This window comes from Mesoplodon densirostris, chromosome 16, assembly GCF_025265405.1.
Source record: "Mesoplodon densirostris isolate mMesDen1 chromosome 16, mMesDen1 primary haplotype, whole genome shotgun sequence".
Taxonomy (NCBI): domain Eukaryota; kingdom Metazoa; phylum Chordata; class Mammalia; order Artiodactyla; family Ziphiidae; genus Mesoplodon; species Mesoplodon densirostris.
In genome coordinates, this window is record NC_082676.1 from 11,226,301 (window position 1) to 11,251,232 (window position 24,932).

The following is a 24,932-nucleotide window of genomic DNA, read 5'->3' on the forward strand; positions in this document are numbered from 1 at the left end:
GCCTTGCTAGGCCTCCACCACTGAGATAAAGCCCCGGCCAGGCTGCGCCTCCTTCCGGGAGTCACCCCTCCAGGGGGATTGGGCAGAAGGAGAGGGAGGGGGAGGGGGAGGCGGCCCCAGCCAGACAGAGCCTCCCCTTCCCTGGGCGGGGCGGGGCAGGGAGGGGGGGTTGGGTACAGAGCGGGGAGGGGAGGAGGCGCCCAGCCTGGCACTGACGACTCCTACAGGCCAAGCCTGGGCAGGACAGCTCCGCCCACAGCCTCAGCTACCTCCAGGAAAGCCCAGGACACGGCCCCAAGCCGCTGCGGAGAGAGGCAGGCATGGACACTCATCCCAGCTCTCCACGGCCTGGGGACCACCTCCAGAGAAATCTGGGGGACGGGGGCTTCCAAGGGCCATGGAAGCCTTCAGAGCATCCATTGACTAGTATTTATTGAACACCTACTGCATGCTTAGCCCGGGTAGGAAACTCAAATGCCCACAGGCAGGTAATGACAGTGGGTGTCTTGGGCCAGATGGCGGCTCAGCGGGGACACTGCTCAGGGGCCGAGACCTCTGCTTTTTCAAGCAAAGCCAGAGGTGTACATTCTTCTGTGAAATTCGCTTTTCTAAATGCTGGCAACTAATTCAAATTAAACACATGCATATTAAACATATGCCAAGCTGGCCAAAGAACGTATGTGGGTGGGGCAGACTGGGTCCAAGGACCTCCAGCTGCAACCTCCACCTTCTAGGTTGTGGTTCCTGCACTCAGGAAGATCACAGAGAGGGGGAGAGACACTGAACGAGGTCTAAGCTGGATCAGATTCTGGCTCTGTTGCCTATGCTGTGTGACCCTGGGCAAGTGAACGGCCCTCTCCGAGCCTCAGGTCCCTTTCTCAAATGATATCATTTACCTCTGGGTTGTTACGGGAAGTCGAGACGAGGCACCGAAAATCCTACATGAATGCTCTCAATACAACTACCATAGTTGCAGCAATAGTAGATGTGTTCGTCATGCTGCTCCCAAAAGCCGAGGGCTCCTGCTGGGGCTGGTGCAAAGTGAAGGAAGACGCCATGGGCTTTCCACTCTTCCCTGGTCCCAAATGCCTCTGAAGGGGTGGGGCCTGTGGGATACAGGCCATCAGCCTAAAATCCAGAGCTGGGGAGTGTGCTGGGTGTGACCCACAGGCGCAACAGATTTTTTTTCCCCAAGATGTTTAACATTTAGAAAAATTGGTTGTTGACTTTTAGACATTAGAAGATTCATATAAAACTCCACATGCCCAGCTTTCTCCCCAAAATAGAAAAATCTAGCCATTCTTGATCCCATTTCTGCAAGGCTGCTTCTGGAAATCTCCACTCCTATAGGTAAGGCAGGGGCTCTGCAATTCGCCACAGTCCCCACCGCTCCTTACTGTCTCACACTTGGCAGACACACTCATTTATGTTACCAGATCGCCCCCTGGGTATGTGTGGGGTGAACAGGTGAGCCGGGCAGCCCCAAGGCCACAGTCCACCCTGGCAGCCTGGCTCTGTGCGGTGTCAGGACTTGGGCCCAAGTGGTTTTGCTATTAGCCAGAGAGCCTTCCTTGGAAAGCACCTGACTGTTATCCATTGGAAAATTAATCAAAATGACGCCTCGAGGGACTTCCCTGGTGGCACAGTGGTTAAGAATCCGCCTGCCAAGGCAGGGGACACGGGTTCAAGCCCTGGTCCGGGAAGATCCCACATGCCGCGGAGCAACTAAGCCCGTGCGCCACAGCTACTGAGCCTGCGTTCTAGAGCCCGCGAGCCACAACTACTGAAGCCCATGTGCCGCAACTACTGAAGCCCGTGCGCCTAGAGCCTGTGCTCCACCGTGATGAGAAGCCCACGCACTGCAACAAAGAGTAGCCCCCGCTCGCCGCAACTAGAGAAAGCCCATGTGCAGCAACGAAGACCCAATGCAGCCATAAATAAATAAATAAATAACGTTATTTAAAAAAAAAAAATGACACCTCGTGAACAAGATGTTTTGGCTCGGCGGAAAACAAACAGCGGTCTACAACTTAGTGCGGCTCTTCTGTGCCCCTGGGTGCAGGCCCCGAGCAGAGGGCCTGGCGTGGTCAGAACACCTGTGGCAGCCACTTGGCCATGACCGGGCCTGGACTGAGGGGACATGGGGCCACCTGACGTAGTCTCCACACCCCTCCAAGGCCTGCGGCTCGTACAGCTCCACCTCCATCTCACTTTCGCTTCCACATATGTCTGAAACCGTCTCCAGATGTGAGGGGCCCTCTGTGTGCAGAGACAGGGCTGCCTCCTCAGGCAGGGTCTCTGGGACCCAGACACATGGCCAGGAGACCTGGGCGCCCTGACTGGAGCACCTTTTCTCTCTTCCAGTTGGACAAAGGCCCCGAGACCCGGCAAGGCGAGGATTCCAGTGAACTCAGGGCACAGCATGAGATGTTTCCAGGCCGAGGAAACGCACTCCTAACTGTTGAACACTGAGGCTTGAAGGGCACCCATGCACCCTGCTCAGCTCTCATGGTCAAGTCTAAACAAGACATTGCTGACCCCAAATGCCAGCCTTAGCTCAGGGTAGAGAATGAGCCCTGGAAATTCCCCAAGCAAAGCAAATGTACCAAGTCCCTCCCCTGCTACGAACCCTTCCATGGCTTTCCATTGCCCTTAGAATAGTGTCCAGTCCCCCTGTGTGGCCTGAGACCCCGCCCACCCAATCTGGCCCAGACCTCGTCTCCCACACTCCAGCCCCCTGGCTCAGTCCCCGTGCTGGACTTCCCGCTGTTCCTCAGGCACCAAGCTCAGTCCCACCCCAGAGCCTCGGTGCCTGCATCCCCGCTGCTGGGTGCGCCCTTTCTTCTGATTTCAGGCTGTTCTCACTCACCATCCAGGTCTCAGCCTACACGGCCCTTCCTCGGAGGCCATGCCTGGTTCCCTCAGAGCAAGCCAGGGCCCTCTTTAGAAATGACTAGCTACTGAATTTTCTTAGGATTTGGTCATTGCCTCTATTCTTCCACTGGATACATGCTTCCTGAAGTAAGAGATCACAGCTCTCCCCCAAGGCAACAGAGTTAGGAATGTGGGTCCATATCCTGATGCCCAGCTGTGTGGCCTTGGGCAAGTTACTAAACCTCTCTGTGCCTCAGTTCCCTCACCTGTAAAACAGGGATAAAAATAGCACCTCCCCCGTGGGGTATTGAGGGTTGAGAACAGCGCCTGGCGCTGCAGGGCTGGCTCTGTCACCACTACCGATACCTGCTCACTGCTGAGGGATTAGGCAGTCCGTCTTGAACCGTTATTTAAAGGCAAAGCTGGCTTTTCAGACCCACCAATTCTCAGAACCCTCCGTCTGAGAGTTCTGGAGTCTTTTTCTTCTTTTTCTCCCCTCTGCTTTAGTGGAGGAGGCCCTCTTCATCTCACATCAAATTGAAATCAGTTTTCTAGCAAGCAGAGCCTTTCTTGGTCAAGCCCGTGTCAGCCAGCTGACAGTTAAGCTGTCTGAGGCCTGCAGAGGCTAAGAGACTTACCCACAGTCACACAGCTAAAAAAATGCCGCAGCGAAAGAGAGGTACAGTTCTGAGTTAAAATCTTGGAACATTTTAAAAATCAATGTAAAAGTATAGTTGAAACCTTTTTTGCAGTACAGCATGGAAATATGGACCTTTGTACCATGAAAATATGTATGTTAGCATTAAAACTGAAGCATGGAAGCATGTACATTTTTACGTCTGGGCGCAAAGGGCCCAGGGTGCCAGGCCAGCTCTCACCCCAGCCTGGGCACTGACTGCACGCTTCTTCGGCAGCTCAAGTCAGAGGCCAAAGGCCTGGCCTTTGCGGGGGATCTCGTGACGAGGAGGTACACTCAGGCTGGCATCCCCGGGCTGGCCCAGGCCTCGGCCAGCACCAAGTCACGTGGGCAGGGGCGGCTCTGGGCCTCTGGTGCTGGGGAGGGGTGGGGGGCTGGTGGACTGCTTCCCAGCCCCACTCCTGGTGTGTTGGGAGACCCTAGCCCCGGCGCTGCACACCCTCCCCGGGCCTCCCCACTACAGCTGCAAAGTGAGGAAGAGGAGGGAGGGAGAAAGGAGGCCAGCAGGGCAGGAGGGGCTGGCAGAGTTAGAAAACACACGGACCAATTTTCTCCCCATCTCTCTCCCTCCCCAGGAACTCCTGTCCCAGCTGATGGAACAGCAGGGAGGGTGGAAAACACACCCCCAAAGGTCCCTGCCCGGCACCAGAGGTGAAGGCTGATGGCCTCCTGCCTGGGTCCTGTGAGGGAGTCCCCACTGATCCCCCTGACTCTGGGAGGGCCTGGGGGCAGCCGTGAGTGGCCTATTTCCTTTTGGGGGGGGGGCTTCCACAGGACTGGGGACAGGACCCCTCCGCGCAAGAGCCTCTGCCCGACGCCAGGTCCCGGAGACGGAGGAGGGCGGGTGGAGGCAAGAAGGCAGAATCTGGGCTTGTGCGGAGGGGCTTCCCGTGCTGGGGGGGGCCTGGTGTGGACACCCAGGTGCGGGCAGCGGTCAGTGAAGCGTCCACCTCGGGTGGGCACTGAGGGGAACCGACTGGAGACAGTGTGAAATCCGGGCTTGGTGGATTCTTCCAGGTGGAGGAAACAGAGACCCATCTGGGTGCTCTTCAAGGACCCCACCCCCCGGACTGCAGCTCCAGTGGTCGGAACCAGGCCCAGAAAGACGCAGCAGGGCCAAGTGGTGCAGAGTGCCAGCTCCAGGCCCAGGTCTCACAGGTTCAAATCCCAGCTCCACCACGTTCTGGGTGGGCAAGCACTTCGACCCTTTAGTGCCTCAGTTTCCTCATCTGTAAAATAGGGATGGTGACGAGACCTACGTCACAGGGTGGGATGTGAGGTGCCTGCCGGGTCAGGGCCCCAGTACAAGCCGTGACAACCATTATTCTAGAAGGGCCCCTCCAGCTTGCACCCCCCCGGGTGCAGGTGCAGCGCTGGAAACCCTCAGGTCTGCACACGCATGTGCGCACACTTGCCTACATTGCCTGCTCCACACAAAGCCCTCCCAGGGCCAAGATCAACACGCCGGGGTTGCTGAATGACTCACCACCCCTGGCTGGGACGCATTTCCTGGAACAAGTCACTGCAGGTAGGGCTGGGGGGCCCCGAGTCTGGTAGAGATGAGAGGAGGCAGGTCCCCGCATGCCCGGCCACACCCCGATGGGATCCTGCAACAGGAGTGGGCGGTGGACCCCATTTCACAGCCCCACGGGCCTGAGTTCCAACCCCGGCACTGACCTTGGATGCGCGACTCTCCCCCTCCAAGCCTTGGCCTCTGCCACTAAATGAGGACACTAGTGCCAACCACAAAGGGACAATTGTGCAGGTTATAGAAAAAGACTGTAAAGTACAGAGACCAAGGACCCAGCAGGCGCCACTGTTAGGATTCCTGCTGCAGACCACGGGCAGCCAAGGTCCTCTGTCCTTCCTCCTCCAGGGTGCTTCTAAGCCATCAGCGGGCACAGCACTGTGTGACCGGGGGGCTCGTCACCCCGGAACAGTTACCATAACTCAAGGGACCAAGGAGGCAGCTCCTGACTTCACTGAAAGGCAGGAGAGACCGCATTTGGCTGGAGAGGGGGCAATCCCAGAGGGCTTCTCAGAGGAGGTGGTATTAACTTGGCTCTAAAGGATCAATAGGAGTTCTGAGATCATAAGATCGGTGAGGCCACTGTCTAGCTGCTACTGGCCTTGGGCAAGTCCCTCACCTGGAGGCAGGCAGGTAAGCAGCACATGCCTCAGGCAGGTGTAAGACAAGACAGAGCAGTGGGTCCTGGCAGGGACCGGAGAGTGACACCCAGGCAGGCATCCCGAGCCAAACAGAATGAGTTCACACGGGGCCAGAGTGGCAACACTGCAACTACTTCCGTTTCCCCATCAGTCAAATGGGGATAACGTTCATTCCCAGCGTGCACGATGGTTGGGGAAAGTAAATGAATTAACGCACATGAAATACCTCGGCAGTGCCTGGAGCATTGTAAACGCTCGAAATATGAGCCTTTGTGAGAACACTAAGTGGAGGCAGGGAAGCGGGGCGTGCAGGAGGGACAGAGAGAACAGGGGAGCAGAGGGGGACCCACAGGCAGGGCCCAAGGAACAGTGAGAGACCCCACTGGGGGGCAGGACAGAGCAGCTGGCTGAGCAAGACCCCTTTCCGGGAAAGGGCAAGACCCTGGAGATAGGTCGACCAGGGCTCCAACCTGGCCTTGCCACTTGAGGCAGTGTGGCTTCAGACAAGTCCCTTCACCACCCTGAGCCTCGGTCTCCTCATCTGTAAAATGGGCAAATGATAAAAGTACCTTCCTCCAAAGACTGGCATGAGGACCAGATGCCATATACAACAGCACACAAAGTGCTTAAAGCAGACCTGACATAAAATTATCAAATCCAGCTTAGAGTCGGGTTTCTCAAACTCAGCACTACTGATGTTCAGGGCTCGATAATCCTCTGGTGTGGGGGGCTGTCCTGTACACTCTAGGGTGTTTAAAAGCATCCCTGGTTTCTACCCACTTGCCTCCGGTTGTGACAATCGCAACATCTCCAGACACTGCCCAAGGTCCCCTAGACTAGGGAATCAGTAAACCGGAAAGACAGAGGTGCTTAAACACTGAAGGTCTCTGCAAGGCAGGATCAGTCTGGCCTCAGTTTTTCCATCAGTAAAAGGGACACGATGATCCTTCCTTTCTTATAGGGAGGATCCCAGGAAAGCAGCGACGTGGGAGAGAGAGGCTTTTGCAAGCTGCGGGCTGGCTGCCCCTCTCACTGTCGCCTGCTTTCTGGTCTGCTAGAGGCTGACGTGTGCCTTGGGAAGGGGGACCCTGCCTGAATTCTGGAAGTCACTATGAGCACGTCCTTAGGTGTGGAAGGAAGGCACAGGAGGGCAGGGGCTGCTTCTATTCACCATGGTAACCCCAGATGGACCACAGTGCTTGGCAAACAGCAGCACTTACTAACTGGTGGGTGAGGAGGCGGCCAGTCACAGCACCGAAGCACGCGGCTCGGGGCAAGCAGGGGCGCACGAGGGAGGCACTGCAACACTCCAGCCACCTGGCCAGCTCCCCACCGGCCAGCCAGACACTGTTTCCTGCCTGCAGAAGCCAGCCGTGCCCTTTGAACTCCTGTTTCCTGAGCCCCTCTCCCTGCTCCAGGGTCTGGGAGGGGGCAGGGAGGTAGGGGATACTCACGTTCCCGAAGGCGGGGAGCCCCGAGGAGCCCAGCCACTTCCGCAGGGCCTGTGAGAGGGCCCCGTGGTCCCGCTCGGCCTGAAGCACGTGGGCTTCCAGGAAGGAGACGTGGTGCCCGACCATCTTGACAAAGGCCTGGTGGGAGAGGGGAAAGCAGGGATGCCACATCTGCGCAGACTGGGGTGTGTTCCTGGCTACCTCCCTCTCACCTGGCCCCATGGGCTCTGGGAGAGTTCAGGCAGCACCTGCCCAGCTGGGGGCACCTTCAGAAACCCTGACAGTAACTGTGACACCTCCCCCTTGGAGTCCTGGCCTGGCTGAGCCTCCACTCGTGTCCTCTCACCTTCTCCCCCAGTGACCCTCTGTTTAGCCTCTATTTTACAGAGGAGGGAAACTGATGCTCAGAGAGGATGGACCACCTGCCCAAAGTCACACAGCAAGGAAGTGGCAGAGAGGGGACTCAGGCTGCACAGCCTTCTTTATGAAAAATGGATTTTTTAGAAATCGCTCACTTTAATATTTGATGGATATTGGGGGAGTCTCAAACTCAGAAGCTGCCAAGGGGCAGGCAGGTGACAAGCGGGTGAAGTAGGATGAGTGCAGACTGGGTGAACTGGAATGCCGGGTTCCGGCCCCCAAGGGTCACTCAGCTCTGGGTCTCTAGTGCAGAACCTCCAATTTCAAAAGAAAAAAGAAGAGAAAAGAGAATGCTGGGGTCAGATTCTCTGGACTAGAATCCAGGTTCTATCACTTACTAGTTGTGTGCCTTTCGGCAAGTTACTTCATTTCTATTATCCTCAATTTTCGTATTTGTAAAATGGGAATAATAATAATGCCAACCTTGTTCTGCAGTTAAGTGCTTAGGGTATATTAAGAGCTCAATTAATATCAGATAACATCATTTAAAAAGAAAAAAAAGGACATTCAGATTTTATGGAAAGTGTCCAGTTTTTAAAAACATTAGCAATAATTTCACAATTTAAAAAAGTACTGTGCAGGCCCGGTGAAACTCATTTGTGACTTCTGGTGTGCCTGTGTGTTGTGTGCATGTGTGTTTCCGTGTACCTATGTTTGTGTGTTGTGTGCATGTGTTTGTGTGTGTTGTGTGTATATTTTTGTGTGTGCCCATATGTTGTGTGTTGTGTGCATGTGTCTGTGTGTGTGGTGTGTACATGTGCATGTGTTTGACTGTGTGCGTGCACTGCACATACACCCGGGAAGGCCGCCAAAGGTGGCGGCTCCAGTGCCATTTCAGACAAGCCCCCCTCTGCGGACCTCCCTGTTCCAATGGTAAAATGCAAGAGATTTTCTCGCACCAGGAAGAGGCAGGAGACCCTCTCAGTGCTGGGCCCCACGAAGGAGCCTCCCTTCACTGGATGGAAAGTCCCGGTCAGCCCATCCAGCAAGGCCCACCACCACCCAGCCCTGCCTCTCCCCGTGTCCCGCACACCAGCCACACAGGCTGCCCTTTTGTTCCTTGAAAACGCCAGGCCTCACCCTCCACAGGGCCTTTGCACCAGCTCTCTCCAGACCGGCAGCCCTTCTCTGTTCTCGATGGGGTGAACCCTGCTTGTCTCTCAGGCCCTGGATCCACTGTCCCCCCGACAGAGAGGCCTTCCCCAGCCACCTAATCTAACATGCCCCACGTCACTGCGGAGCCACCCCCATTTCCCCGTCTTCCTAGCTCTCCTCTCCCTCTGAACTTCCTGTCTGCTTGTTCACGGTCCATCTCCCTCTAGATGTGAGTTCTGGAAGAGCAGATGCTGAGTCAGTGTTGTTCACAAGGCCACAACCAGGGCCTGGTCAGCTGGAAGGGGCTCAGCTGGATGGTGGAGGCATGAATGCATGCAAGCATGAATGAATGAATGAGTGCGCACACACGAATGAATGTATGGATGGATGAATGCATGCACGCGTGAATGAATGCACACGTGCATGTATGAATCAATGCACACACAGGAATGAATACATGCAAGCATGAATGAATGAATGAGTGCGCACACACGAACGAATGTATGCATGGATGAATGCATGCACACACGAATGCACACATGCATGGATGAATCAATGCACACACAGGAATGAATACATGCATGCATGCATGCATGACTGCATCCTCAGCAAAAAGACACTGGATGAACACAAGATGGTGGCACTGTTGTGCTGCCGCCGCCCTGTGGTTCTGGCTCTGAATAAGCCACATCAAGTGTGTGTGTGTGTGTGTGTGTTGGGGGGCGGGGAGACAAGGAGCCACAGGCTGGGCAGCTTCCCCTGGCCTTGCTGGGCCTGCACATCTGGTTGTAAGACACAAAAGAAAGTTCTACAGTCCCTCCTCCAGCCGATTCCAATTTTACGCTCCCTGCGCTAATACCGATGTGGTGGGGAGTATGAGGGATGCTGAGGAATGTGCGCTCACGAGGTTGGAACCGCCTCCAAAGTGCCTGCCAGAGAGGGCAGCCCAGCCAGGCCGCAGCCAGGGAGAGGCCGAAACCTGGCCAGGAAAGCTGATCCGGGGAAACTGGAAAGACGCGGACACGCATCCACACAGAGAGGGGAGGAGAGGGGACAGGAGGGTGACTGCTCATCGGGACACCCCTCGGGTCTATAGGTGACTTCTATGTAATGTTCTCTACAATGAAAATGAACCACTTTTATTATCAGAAGGGAGGGAAGGGAGGAGGGAAGGAAAGAAGGAAAGCGGGGCAGGGACGAGAGAGCAGGGAAAGTCACATTGTTTTAAAGTTTATTTGTGAGTCCTGATGCATCGGAATCCTTGTGGCAAAGGCCCCCAGACTCAGAGCAGGGCCCAGTCCAGAAAGGGTGCCAACGCCAGCACTGACTTTTGCAATCCCAGCTCCACCACTTCCTAGCTGTGTGACCTTGGGTAAATAACTTTGCCTTTCTGTGCCTCAGCCGCTTTCTCTACAAAATAGGACTAATAATGGGACCTTCCTCCTGGGGCTGCTGTGAGGGTGAAGCAAGTTCTTTCAACTAAAGCACTTAAGAGTCCCTGGCTCATAGCAGGTGCTCAGTAAATGTTAGTTTTTTTCTGGCCTGAAAGGTCACCCCCATGGTTCCCAAGCCTCCTGGCCCATGGGTCAAACTGATTTGAGAGCTGAGTGGTCTTGGGCTCCCTGGAACCCCCTGACATGTTAGGCCCTGGAGCCCCCAGTCGGCTGGGCCGAGTGATGAGCAGGCATCCCAGATTCTGGCTCTCAGCCTGTGGGCAATGGCCACCGCCATAGTGATAGCCTGTCCTCAGCGGGCATCTACCAGATGCCAGGTGCTGGACTAACACCTTCACGATGACACAGTCACAATTTGCAGAGGAGGAAACTGATGCTGAGAGGGTGAGTGAGTTACCCAAGGGGCAGATCTGAGGCCCAGGTGGTCTGGCTCTGGAATCCATCTGCCTCAGATAGGGGTCTGATCGGGTCCTAAGTTTTATTGTTCTCATGTCACATGCAGCTTAGTGGGAAATACATATTCTCCCATTTGCCTTGAAATCCATGACCCTCTTGGACTAACTTTTTCTTCCTTTTAATGGAGACCCAGTTACAGAGAAATATCTCTAGTCTAAGGAAAGCAGCAGTCCTGGGGGTTGACAAGAGGCAGATGCCACTTAGCCTCAATGTTGGGGAGACTCTAGGGCAGAGTGGGGACTGTGGCAGCCGAGAGATTCACACCCCACTGAAGGGGAGAGTTGTTTCTCAGCTCCAGCTCTTCCCAGAAAGTAAGGGGGGGGTGGCTTGGGGTTGGTCTTCTAATACCTGACTGCCCAGTACAGTCCCGGATCCTGTTGGCATCTGAGTTTGCAATCTTTATCTAAAGCTTACAGTAACTGCTGGTGGGAGAGTAAAATGGTGTCAACACTTTGGAAACTGGTTTTGGCAGTTCCTAGAAAGACTTACCACATGACCCAGCAATTCCAGTCCTAGGTATTTACCCAAGAGAAATGAAAATGTATAGCCACACAAAAACCTGAACATGAATGTTCATAGCAGCATTATTCATAATAGCCCCAAAGTAGAAACAACCCAAGGACCCATCAGCTGATGAATGGATAAACAAAATGTGGTATAGTCATCCCTACAATGGAATACTATTCATTCATAAAAAGGAATGAAGTTCTGACACATGTTCCAACCTGCATGAACCTTGAAAGCATTATGCAAAGCAAAATAAGCCAGACACTATAGGCCACATATTATATGAAATGTCCAGAGGCAAATCCATAGACTCAGAGTAGATTAGTGGTTGCCAGGGGCCAGGAGTAGGGAATGATTGCTAACCAATGAGTCATCCTGTGTCTTCAGTGGCTTCCTATTCCTCAGGAAAAAGGCCAACATGCTGACCTTGGAGTGGAGGCCTAGACAACGGGCCTCCTGCTGCGCAATTTCTCCAGCCCCGCTCAGGTCATGACCTCCCTCATCCCTGTAGTGTGGCTCTCCCCGGAGCCTTCCAGTGTCCCCATCTCCTTCCTGCCCTGGAGCGCAGATGTCCCCCGCCTCTGAGCCTCTGCCCGAGCTGTGCCCTCACGCACCCAGCACAGCTCCTTCCCCTCACCCTCCAGGGGCCAGAAGGTTCCATTCCTTGCTCGCTACTTCCCTCCAGAGCACTCGACTCCCTCTAGGTCACCCTTAATGAATGTGGTCAGCAGATTCATGGGCCCCCAAAATATCCCATCCTCATTCCCAGAACCTGTGGCCAAAGGGACTTGGCAGGTGTGAATAAGGATCTTGAACTGGGGAGACTGCCCTGGATTATCCGGGTACTCACAGGCATCCTTATAAGATGGAGGCAGGAGAGACAGAGGAGGACGGAGCCTGGGAGATGCTACGCTGTGGGCTTTGAAGGTGGAGGACAGCGCCATGAGCTGAGTGATGCAGGTGGCCTCCAGACACTGGAAAAGGCCAGGACGTGAACTCCCCCCCAGAGCCTCTAGAAGGAACCAGCCCCGCTGACTCCTGCTGACACATTTTGGACTTCTGACCTCAAGAGCTGTAAGATGCTAAATTCATGCTGTTTTAAGCCACTATGTTTGTGGTAACTTGTTACAGCAGCCCCGGGAAATGCTATGGTCATGCTTTGTTGCTGTGCTTCTCCTGGCTGGAACACACCCTTGGACTCTGTCTTTCTCACTGTGAGAGCCCTGCAGCGGCGCATAGTAGGTCCTCAATAAATGCTAGCAGACTGAATACTAAGGAAAAAATTGGGCTTGGGAGTTGGGCCAGCCCAAGCAAGGCAAGAACCAGGGCTACAAATCTTCACATTTTCTTTTCTCTTTCAAACATGTGGAATAAAATTCAAATGAATCAGCTATTCCAAGGGCAAAGTTTTAATTATATTCCTGCCTCATTCTCTGCTGACAAGAATGTTAATTCTCTGTTAAGTCTAGGGCCCACTGCCAGGCTCCTTGCCTCCACAGCTCAGAGGGGCACACATCCCCTTGGTCTAGGTGACAGCTATTAAATCGCAGCCTCCTCCAGCTTCCTGGTCCTTCACTGTGCAAGAAGCCAGGCACCCAAGCCAAGGGCCCCAGTTTGAGTAAGAGCTTGGGCTCCAGAGGATGTGAACTGAAGTCCCAGCTTCACAGAATTAGCTGTGTGACCCCGGAGAAGTGGCTTACCCTCTCAGAACTCGTGTTCCTCCTCTGGGAGATGGGACGGTGAGGATGCTGACGTTGCAGTGCAGCCAAGAGGAAATGAGATACCATGCACCTTAGCCTGGTGCCCACACAGGTAAAAGGCGGGTGAAATAAGTCAGCATTGAGGCAATAGGGCATGGTGCGGATTGTGGTGAAATGCAGAACACATGTCTTGTCTGAGGGGCGGCTGCCACCAGCTCTACCAGAATATAGCCTAGGGGTTGGAAATGTTCTATTTCTCAGTTTGGCTCATCTTCACATGGGAGTTTATATGTGTAAAAGTTCACTGAATTGTACACTTACTATGTGTGCACTTTATGTATTTATACCTTAAAAAATAAACAGAATAGGGCCTCCCTGGTGGCGCAGTGGTTGAGAGTCCGCCTGCCGATGCAGGGGATACGGGTTCGTGCCCCGATCTGGGAGGATCCCATATGCCGCGGAGCGGCTGGGCCCGTGAGCCATGGCCGCTGGGCCTGCGCATCCGGAGCCTGTGCTCCGCAACGGGAGAGGCCACGACAGTGAGAGGCCCGCATACCGCAAAAAAAAAGAAAAAATAAAAATAAAAATAAAATAAAAAATAAACAGAATAAAGTATTTAAAGAAAGGTGGGTCTAGGGTTATGAAAGCTTCTGAATTTCCAAAAGCAGCTGAAAATTCAGATTTTTATATAAAGTACCCTGATTTTTAAATGGGATCCTTTATATAAATTCATATTTGTCATATTTTAGAAATGCTGTGTAGGCCCCTTTTTGGCTACCACCCCACTTCACTGGGTCTAAGGCCTGACACTATCAAGGCCAGATCAGCATCTTGGAAGAGACAACGAAAGAGCCAGAACAAGTCCGTGGAGCTCACAAAGAAAGCTCATTATCCTAGACTCACCTCGAGCTGGTCCACTTTGGCGTAGATGGCACGCATTTCCATCACCTTGGCCTTAAGGAGGGGGATGTTTTCCTCCAAGATCTGTGAGGTATCGCTCCTGATCTGCAGGGAACAAGACAGCTCATCAGGCTCTCTGTCCCAGCCCCGCGTCCTCCTGCCTGCCCTGGGGGCGGCCAGGCTCTTCAGAGACCTCGCTGATGGCCGAGACACCGAATGCCATCCTGCCCAGGGACAGGCCCAGGAACGACCCATAGTCCTGGGTGGCGACCAACCTCACTGCCTCTCAGCACCCAGACCCAACCAGGTATTATTTACTGAACTGCAAATTAATTGTTCCCCCTGATCAAACACCCACCACCACCAGCTCCAAACTAAGTACCTTTATATTGTAAACCAGTGAACTGGACCAAATGGAAAGAATCAAAATCTCTTCTCTAAACTGAAGTCGAGGTAAATCAAGTTTTTGTTACACTGGAACTAATAATATCAATGAGAAGAGTTAATAATAATCATTAAAATTAATAATGAGTCTCATCATCATGGTGCTTCCCACACGTAGCCACTGTGCTAAGCATTTCCTGTGCATCATGCATCTCATTTAATTTCAAGATTCTTCTGCTTGGAAGGACCCCAAAAGTGACTGAGAACTTTGGGAAGCCACATCTTTCCCTTGATCACTGAGATCGGACACTTAAGCCTCCATTTTCCTTCAGAGCCAAAAGGACCAAGCCTAACCCTTAAGTGTATATGTGTGTGTGTGTGTGTGTGCGTGTGTGTGTGTGTGTGTGTGTGTGTGTGTGTGTGTGTGTGTATGAGAGAGAGAGATTCCATTTCCAAGTTACCATATCCTGACCACACAGAGCGGCAGAATACATACCACTCTCAGATTCTAGGGAGCATGTGGATCCCCTGGAGGGAAGCCTGTTAATACTGATTTGCAGGCTCCTCCAAGTCTGGTCCAGCTTGCATGGGGTTGGCGGGCAATCTGTTTTCAGCCAAGCTCCAAGGCTGTGCTGGAGTGGCGGTCTGGGGACAGTCAGAGGAACACCAGTGGGCTACTAGGACTCAGACTGGAGTTTGAATTTAGCTCTACCCACCATGAGCTGTGTGACTTCGGGCAAGTCACTGCACCTCTCTGAGCCCTCCTTTGCTTGTCTGGACAGGGAAGCAGTCAAGACAGTCCTTGCTTCCTTGGAATGCAGTGAGGATAGAACGTTTAGCAGACTGTTTGGCATGGTGTGTGCGGGCAGCTTCTGACATGGTCCTCAACAAGCCCCCCCTCCTGGTGTTCACGTCCTTGTGTGATCCCCTCCCCAAGACCACTGCCTGGACCTAGAGACTGGCTTCTAATGAAGAGGAGTCAGCTAACATGAGACATGGCCCTCCTGAGACTAGAAGACTGTCACTCCATCTTGCTGGCCACTGCCTGGTTCATGTATGCCTCCCCCCACCCCCTCTTCTTTCTCACTTGCCCTCTCCTGCCAGCTGTGATGAAGCAAGTTGCCGTGATGGAGAAGCCTGCCTCTGGCCAATGGCCAGTGAGGAACTGAGGGCCTCAGTTCGATGATCATGAGGAACTGGATCCTGCCCAGAAACACTGACTTTGCCTGGAGGCAATGCTGCCGCAGGCGAGCCCTGAGATGACAACAGTCCTGGCCAACATCTTGATGGCAGCCTGTGAGAGACCCTGACCTACAGGACCCAGCTAGGCTGTACCAGAGTCTTGACCCACAGACACTAGCACATAATAAAGATCATTGCTTAAGTCACTAAGTATGGGGGGGTAATTTGTTATGCAGCAATAGCTAACTAATACCAGGTGACAACTCAGCAAAAAAGTTTAATTTTAAAAATGTTTTTGGGGCTTCTCTGGTGGCGCAGTGGTTGAGAGTCCACCTGCTGATGCAGGGGACATGGGTTCGTGCCCCGGTCCGGGAAGATCCCACATGCCGCGGAGCGGCTGGGCCCGTGAGCCATGGCTGCTGAGCCTGCGCGTCCGGAGCCTGTGCTCCGCAATGGGAGAGGCCACAACAGTGAGAGGCCCGCGTACTGCAAAAGAAAAAAAAAAAAAATGTTTTTGAAAACCGTACCCATTTTCCCTCCTCTTTCTGCCTAAGTATATGAGACCTCTGGTTCTCCTGCCATTCCGCTCCCATCACTGTTCCGGATGACACTTCCCTCCTTGCCCTGGGTAGCCATTCCATCACCTGCATGTCTAAAACCAAACCCTTCCTTCCTGGTCCCCCTCCTCTGGTCAGGGCACTGCCATCTCCCTGGGCACCTGGCTCCAAGCCCACTGTCCTGAGGCACACTCCTTTCCCATGCCCTGACCCCTTGGGGCCAAAAAGCAGCCCTGAGAGGGTGGCATCTGGCACCAGGCTGCCTGGCCTCAGTCTGTGCCCTGACCACTCTGTGCCTCGACTTCCTCATCTGTAAAGTGGGGATCAGACTAGTGCTTCTCTCGAAAGAATGCTTTAGGGATTATACAAGATCATCCATGTCTGCATGTGGCCCACATATGTGGCTCATTTGGCCCACAAAGTGTTTTCGTTTTTAAATTTGACTTAATTTCCAACTTTAAAACTCAAGTGGGGCTCCGAGGAGAAATGGCTGATTCTAGGGTTGGGGCAGGGAACATATAAAAGCCTGGAGCATTTCATAGTGCCAGAAAGTAAGAAAGTGTTAAAAAAAAAAAAAAAAAGTGAAGGATGAGGCAGGTCGAAGGGACACAAGAGCCAACCTGCAAGAGCCAAATGGCCCAAACTGGGACAATTTGAGCAACACAATAATGTAACATTGGACGATATCCCCAACTATAAGATAAATACACACGAATGTGATAGGAACAAGTCACTGAACGGGTCGCGGAAAGGGGGATATGGTGATGCTACTGCGGAGCCAGGCCACCAGCCCAGTGATGCCGTGTGGGTGTCACGTGCCCCTGATGTGATGTGATGAGAAGGCACCTCAGCTCTGGGGATTCTCTCCAGAAACTCACAACGCCGTCTAAGCACAAGAAAAACATCAGACAAACCCAAATTGAGGGACCTTCTACAAAATACCAAATACCCCTCACAGCTGCCAAAGGCATGGAAAGTCAGGAAAGAATGAAATTGTCACAGACTAAAGGGGCCTAAGGAGACCTGACAATTTAAGGCAACGTGGTGTCTTCGATGGATCCTGGAACAGAAGGAGGACATTAACGGGAAGCTGGGGAATCACAACCAAGTGTGGAGTTCAGTGAGTAGCCAAGGATCTGTGTTGGTTCCTTGGTTTTGACAAAGGTACCGAGGTGAGGCTAACAGTGGGGGAAACTAGATGAGGGGTGCGTGGGAACTCTTTGCAATTTTTCTGTAAATCTAAAACTATTCCAAAATAAAATACATAGATATGGCTTTAAAATATTCAACAGATTAAGTGCGGATTTATCACTTCTCTTAAAAGTCAGCAGCTTTGGCAACACTGGGCCCACGTCTCCCCAGGCACCGCAGGCTGGGCTGAGCAGCAACTGCCCCCTCCCAATGGCACGCGCGCTCCCAGCTTCTGCAGTGGCCACCCATCCCTAGCGGCTCACCCCAAGCCCCTGACTCCCTCCATATCCTGCCTGGCTCCTGCAGGCGCCTGCATTTGTTAGCTGGGATAGGGAAAAGGGCTCAATATCCTCCCTTATTTCCCCCAGGCCAAACTTCCAGAGAGAAGCCCATCCCTCAACAAGGCTAAACTCGGGAGAAATTGCCATGATGCGATGAAGAACAGAAACTCATGACAAGGTCAGAGCACAGGGAATCAAAGGCAGATCTTTTCTTTCTGTTAATTTCTAAAGGAACAAGCAGGGGAGAACAAGTGAGAATCAGGAGGGACTGGTCTTAGCGACCCACGGGGGTGAAGGGAACGTGGCGGAGATGAGATTCTGGAACTCTCCCCGCCTCCCTTCAGATCCTCAGGAACTGGAGGGCCAGAGGGTCTGCGGGCCGAGCGGAAGGCCCCTCTCTGCAGAGGCTTCTCCACTGGCTGAGACTGAGGGCAGAGGGAACTCTCTACGCCTGCCCAGAAGGCAGACTGCAGGTCCTTGGGGGGAAAGTAGAGGGTAGTACTTGGAGTCTGAAACACCCCCAAACCTTCCTCTTGGCTCCCCCAAGAGCTGGGAACCGAGAGACAAAAACCAGGGTATTTAACATGGGCTGGGTGAGGAGGGGCAGGGTATACCAACACCCAGGAGCATTCATCACGTGCTGGGAACAGACCCTGTGGTACAGGAATTGCTTTCTCTTCAACCTTGTTTTATAGGTGATGAAACTGAGAAAAACTAAATGAGTTGGGCAAGGTTGCAAACCTATAAAGTGGGAGATGGAGGATGCTAATCCAGGCGGGTCTGAGGCCACCTCCTAATACCAGAGGTCTGCAGACGTGTTCTATCAGGCTCACGCGTAGCCAGCCTGAAAAACCAAAAGTACAACCAAGCTAGGTGCCAAGATCTAACATTAAGGATATTTCCCTTAGAAACCCAGATTTCTGGCTTCTTGTGAGAAATGAGAAAACCCGGCCACACTGAGCCCATGTTCCACCTGGCAACAATCAGCTGGCGCTGGGTGACAATAGCCCGCTTTGGTTCACCATAGTCTCCGCCACTACCTACAGTCTCCCCAGCGTGGCGTCCGTGGCCACCTCATGCCCTGTTCACCTTATAGGCGAGTGGAAGGACAGGGACACATTTCTCTTCTCACACCCAACCCACCTCACATCATCACATCACAGGCATGTGAGTTCACGCTTATGCATACTTCTCAGAAGAACAAAGATGTCAGGGAAGAATCAGTGCCTTTTGAGCCTCTAATGGGATGAAACTCCAGCCAGGTCTATGGGCCGGGGGGCCTGGCAGACCCTTCCCCAGCCTGTCCTCCCAGCTTCCCGGAGCTGGTCTCCGGAGCCCAGAAGTCTGGGTAGCGGATGCAGGGGGTCATCACAGAGCAAACATGGCTATCCAGGATGATGCAAGGCCCAGGAAGAAGAGCCAGATGCACTTGACCTAAGAACGCACACAAATGCCAAATGCAACTGCTGGGCTGAGGCCAACAGGAAATTTTCTCCATTTATGTGAGAGATGGGAGAGTCCGCTCCCTGCCAGAAGGTGGGCCCAAGGCTACTAGGGTTTCTGAGGGCCCAGACAAGCTGCCCAAACCCCCAAGGGCACTGAGCTGAAAGGCCTCACAAATCCAGTTTCTGCGGGTAAACTCATCTGTGTCGTGGCCCTCTGGTGCTTTAATATTGATGATGATGATGACCTCAGTAGCTACTATTTATGGGTCACTTAATACAGAGCAGGCACCATGCTAAGCAATTATTTTTTATTTTTATTTTTTTTGCGGTATGCGGGCCTCTCACTGTTGTGGCCTCCCCCGTTGCGGAGCACAGGCTCCGGACGCGCAGGCTCCGGATGCGCAGGCTCAGCGGCCATGGCTCACGGGCCCAGCCGCTCCGCGGCATATGGGATCCTCCCAGACCGGGGCACGAACCCGTATCCCCTGCATCGGCAGGCGGACTCTCAACCACTTGCGCCACCAGGGAGGCCCAAGCAATTATTTTTGACTGAGTGTAAATGACATACAGTGAAGAGCCCAGGCCTTAGCGGACAGCTCGATGAGTCGGTATGTGTGTTTACATCTGTGGAACCACCACCCAGACCAATGCATGGAACATCCCCTCACCCCATAAAGCTCCTTCTGGCGTCCTCCCAGTCATGACCACCCTCCCAAGGCTAACCTCTATCTGACTTCCGTCACATGGACTGCTTTTGCCTAGGTGTGAACTTCCTATCATGGAGCTTCACACAGGAAGTACTCGTGTGTCTGGCTTCTTTCCCTCAACAGCACGTTCGTGAGAATCACCCATGTTGCTGCGTGCGGCAGGTCGTTCTTTTCCACTGCTGTGCATTCCAGTGTACGAATAAACAACAGTTTATTTACCCATTTCTACTGCTGACAGACACCGGGGCTGCTTGCAGTTTGGGGCATGATGAACAAAGCTGCTATGGACATTCGTGTGCGAGTCTCTGCTCCACACGGCTGTCCCTTTGTGCATTTCCACCAGCCAGTGAAGGAGGGTTTCAGCTGTCCCGCATCCTCGCCCACACTTGCTAATGTCTGTCTTTTCATTTTGGCCATTCTACTGGATGTAAAGGGCACACCCCTGCCTCGTCTATTCCTCGTGCTCACTCTTTGGAGGTGGGTACCATTTGCAGTGGATGACTGATGGTCACACGTTCTGAACTTTCCTTCCATGAAGAAGAGGGGTCTATGTCCTTTCCCCTTGGATCCGGGTGGGCTATGTGGCTGCTCTGACCAATAAGATACGACAGAAGTGACGCTGTGTTAATTGCCATACCTAAGTCTCCAGAGGCTTCTACTTCCCATCTGTTGGAGCGCTGGCTCTGCGAGGCCAGACGGCCACGAGGAGAGGCTGCATGGAGGAGAGTGATGCCAACCGGTCCCCAGCCAGCCAGCCCTCCCAGCCCAGACATCAGACAAGTGAGGGAAGCAGCCACCCTGGATGTCCCCATCCCAGTAGGTGCCACGGAGCTTGGATGAGCTGTACTCTCTGTGCCCTGTCCTGGTCCACATAATAAATTGGTGGTTGTTTCACCCCACTAAGTGTTGGGGTAGTTTGATGCTGCAGTAGATAATCAGAGCCACCACCTCCATTTTACAGGGGAGAAAATAAAGGTACAGAAAGGTGACATGCTGTGCCCAAGGCCCCACTGGGAAGAGTCAGAGCTTGAAGTGACAGCAAGAGGTATTATATCTAAGGTTAGAACAGGTCACGAGCACGTGGTGTGAATGCCGGTCACTTAGAGTGATCTGGGACAGACTGGCAGAGGACTTAATACATCAGACAGGAAGGTGGACTCTCATTCCTAATAGCCTGATTTTATCAGAAGTAAACCATTTCTCTCTGGACTGTGCACCAGGGAGCCCGGATGTTCTGGGACCTCTAACTTGATCAATGTTTCCAAAGGCCAAAGCAGGGCCCTGCGGACACTGGTCCATGGTGTGCTATCACCTGCCTCCCAGAGGTCCCCACTCATCCCTGGCTTGGATCAAAAGAGAAAAGGAGGTCCCAAGCCAGGGCTGATAGCTGGACAGCTCTCTCTGTGTGCCATGGAGCCCATGACACCTGGGCACAGACACACTAGGTAAGCTAAGCACCAGCTGTTGGGGCCGAGAGGATTTCTATAATCTAAACGGCATCAGCACAGAGCCTCATTGCAGGAACTGCAAACACAAAACACCTCCATGGGCCACAAAAGCATCGTACAAGGCCCATTCTATTATTAATGTAGACATGCTCATTTGTGTATAAACACACTGAAATAGTCTTCACTTCCTGGGAAGTGCAATCTCTTCCATTTCTTAAAACATGGGACTCTCTCGGTCTGGTGGATATTTGCCTGCTTTCAGTAGGGCCCGAAGTACAGAGGAATGTTCTCTACCATAAAACACACACACACAGCACAGGATGGATGCACCTGGCAGGTGGCCGGGGAGTCAAGGAGGCTCCCATGGGGAGCAGTGGGGACGGTGACAAGCTGGAGAGCACGTGTGCTCTCCACAGGGGTGGCCACTGTCCAGCTCTGACTGATGCTTGTCAGGTGAGAACAAGCACGCAAGGGGCAGGGGGTGGGGGGAAGGAGAGATCTTTGCTTTTCCAAGAGAAGCCGGGAATCCCTATTTTTTGGCGTGACATTCTATAAATGTCAGCAGCTCATTCCTTTTTCTTTTTTTTCCCAGAGACATCCAACATGTCTGCAGACAGGATTGGGCCCATGGGTCATCTTGTGACCTCTGTATTTAAAATCTTTGCATAAATGCATCTCTAGGCTTTGAGTGTGGAGAGGATCTTCTCGATGCTGCATACAATCTTGGGCCTCCTGGCAACACAAACGCAGACTTCCCACCACAGGAAGCCTTGAAGTTTTTAAGGCAAGTAAGGCCTGGCCCCTCCCTGTCTATCCAAGCTGACTTCTGCCCAAAGCTCTCATTGAGGGTGGATGGTGGATCTCCCTTCATGGGAGGAGGATGCACTGGGATTTGAGAACAAAAATGTCCCAGGATCGCCCGTCCCCACCATCTTTCCAATGCCCTACTGTGTGGGCCCACACTGTCCCTATGTGCCCAGCATGCCACCCCCAAAGGCCAGTCCCTCTGCCTGAATGCCCGCCCCCCCAGCAATTGAATTCTTCCTGTTCCTCTTTCAAACCCCAAATTAATCACCACCTGTTCTGCAAAGACGTCCTGATCTCCCAGGCAGAATTCAACACCTCTTCGGTTTTTTTAAAAAAAGCAAACTGAGTCTTGGGATTATGTGCCCAGTTCCTTCTAGAACCTCTTTTCCTTTTCAAAACCTCTGCAGCCTGGCTTTGCACCTGGAACACACCTCCAGGCCAGTGCTTCAACCCTGGAGGACAGCGGCTGGTACATAGACCGGGTTTGGGGGATCGGGGGCTGTTGCGGACGGGAGGGGAGGGTGGATGGAGACAGATCTGTCTCTCTTTGCATCCTCAGGCTCACCAAGGGACCAGTCAGAGAAGGTGCCCAATGTTCGGTGATGAAGAAAGGACCATTCAGGGCGTTCAAAGTCAGCTTCGTTACCCAGCTCCCACCTGGACCCACATCTGAACTAAAAATTGGCACTCAAGAGCAAAACACAGATAGGTCCTTGTGGGAATGTTTGTGTCTTGTTCACTGCAGTGTCCTCAAGGGCTGGCACAGGCAGGCGCTCAGAAGTCTGCTGAATGTATGGGGATAAACTCGTATCCATCGTGGCAGGTTGCTCCGGGGTGGAATGGGAGGATGCAGAGAGCACACTCTGTACGGAGTGTGGCACAAAGTAGATGTTCAACAAACGTTACTCCCTGGGGCTCTCACCAGCGTCTCTCCAGACGCTTGGTACACATCTGCATGGCTGGGCCCAGCCGGGCTTCCTGTGCTCCGGGGGAGAGGCAGGCCTGGTCCCCAAATGGAGCTCCATCCACCCTTTGGGCCTCCAGGCCGAAGCCACGAACCCTGGCTGCTGGTGTGCCTTTAATAAGCTTGGGAACTTCCAGAACATTCTATCAGTGCCCCTCAGGGCCCCACAGCTGTCCCGCAACAATCCTTGGAGACACAAAGAAGAGTGGAGACCTTGCCTTACTGGCCCAGGGCACCATCTTCCCCGTTCCTCGCCACCCGGCCAGGAGGAGCCGCTCTCGCCAAACAGGGTAGGAGGCAACAGCGGAGGGGCCAGAGGGCTGAGGAGGGCGCTCGATGCCGCAGCCCCCCAGGGCTAAGGCCCGGCCCGGAGGCTCCTCCTAGGCCTCCCAGGCCTGAAGCCATTTCCTGGCTGTCTCCACGTCTGCCTGGCGAACTGTGCAGAGCAAGGAAAGTTAAATATAGTCTTAGCGTCCCCGCCGACCGGCTCCCCGCATCGGGCCCGAGAGTGCCACCTGGTGGCCCACTCCCGCCTCCTCGGTGGAAGGAAGGCATCTCCGGGGAAGGGCGTTATCAAGATGGCCGGCTCAGGGAGCCTCGTGTGGACAGAGGCAGAGGGTGTGAGCTTCCCCCACTGCCGCTGCCCACGCCTCCTGCTCGCTAAGCCGCCACCAAGGTGGCTCCCCAGGGAAGCCCAGGAAGGCCCTGAAGTCTGGGCTGGGCCTCCACCCACGCCTCCCAGGCGGGCACTCACCATGTCAGCCAGGCTGCAAAACTCTTCCAGCCTGAGGAGCAAGCCCTCGACGGTCTCCTCCACCTCCGCCGCCTGAAGAGAGACAAGATCCTGGAGATTAGCAAGTGGTTTCCAGGGAGACAAACGCCCTTCATTGTCTGTCTTCTTTTTTAAAGCAAACTAAATCTTAGGATTATCTGCCCAGTTCCCTCCAGACCTACTTTGCCTTTTCAAAACCTCTGGGAGGCTCATTTGAAATCGGGATGTGCCTGTGGGCACAGTCTTGATGCCCATGGGCACCTCTGTTTAACCTCTCTGGTTAAAGCCACCGTGGACCATCCACTCTACGCAGCTCTCAAAAGAGACGAGGTAAATAAATACTAGCAGGAGATAACAAAGCGACCCTCATCACCCCCATTGTTTAGATGAGGAAACTGAGGCTCAGAGAGGTAAGGGAACCTGCTCAAGGTCACAGAGCTAACAAGCATTGGGGCCCAGATTCTCCTGTAGGCTTGAGTCCCCAGCCTCAAAGCCTGCTCTTATCAACACTGAAAAATGCCTCTCCAGAGAAACCACAGAGAGAAAAGTCAACTGCGGGAGAGGTAGAATATAAAACTACCCTTGTGAAACGTGTGTGCTTCAACAGAGAAAGGCCTGGGATGATAGGACCAAACTGTAATAGTTAGGGGGTATACTTACACTAACAAAGTATTTGTTGTTTATCTGAAATTCATATTTGACTGGGGGGTCCCGTAGTTTATCTGGAAACCCTATCGATAGTGCTTACGTAGCCCTGGGGAGTAGGAACTGGGGAATGAGTTCTGACAGTCTGACACAGGAGCCCTGAATGTTTTATGTTACGTGAAAGGTCCAAACCTCAGAAGTTATCAAGGCCAGGCAGTAAGGTAAATGAACACGAAGCAGGCCACTGGGGCTTGGGGTGATCTGAAAATCACTCGCCTACCTCTGGAGCGGCCAGCCACTAGCAGCCATCAGCAAACACAAGGCCAGCACTGCCAGAATCTTCCGTTTTCAAGAGAAGCCAGAAATTCTAACTTTATGGGAAATGTCCCAATTTTTAAGTAGTGGCACAAATTCAAAAAAAAATTTTAACGCTCCATGGGCCAACCAAAATAGAACATGAAGGGTCTGCCTGCTTTAATCACTTGTGTAAAAATTAGTTTGAACCCTTTTTCCCCTCGAGCATGTACTATTTTCATGATTTATAAAATACCTGTATTTTTTTTTTTCTAATTACCAGGCATCTAGGAAGAAAGTTCAGCTGGAACATGAACCGCTTTCTCTGGCTTACCAGGCCGAATTGTTCTGCTCCAGGGAGGTGTTCCCAGACATTTCTGGGCAGGCCTGGCACCTGCCCCCCTCACCTGAAGGCTGCCCTTACTGCCCACTTGTCCCCGGAGAAATGTTTATACAGTGCAGGAGCCTGCCGCCTGCAGCCTGGGCTGTCACTACCACAACCAAATAAACGGCTGCACAAAAAAACATCTTT

General features: G+C 53.2%; 1 protein-coding gene across 2 annotated transcripts in view; it reads right to left on the reverse strand.

Annotated features, from left to right (window-relative positions):
• The window catches only part of BCAS4 (breast carcinoma amplified sequence 4), a 61,662-nt gene that overhangs the window by 21,017 nt on the left and 15,713 nt on the right, over positions 1–24,932 (reverse strand). The window contains exons 2-4 of one of the 2 annotated variants that reach the window (XM_060120522.1): positions 23,444–23,515; positions 13,727–13,828; positions 7,195–7,329 (exon numbers count right to left, since the gene is read on the reverse strand). In XM_060120522.1, coding sequence (XP_059976505.1) covers positions 7,195–7,329; positions 13,727–13,828; positions 23,444–23,515 — 309 coding nt within the window. The remainder of the gene's footprint in view (positions 1–7,194; positions 7,330–13,726; positions 13,829–23,443; positions 23,516–24,932) is intronic. The other variant, XM_060120523.1, reaches the window with a different exon arrangement.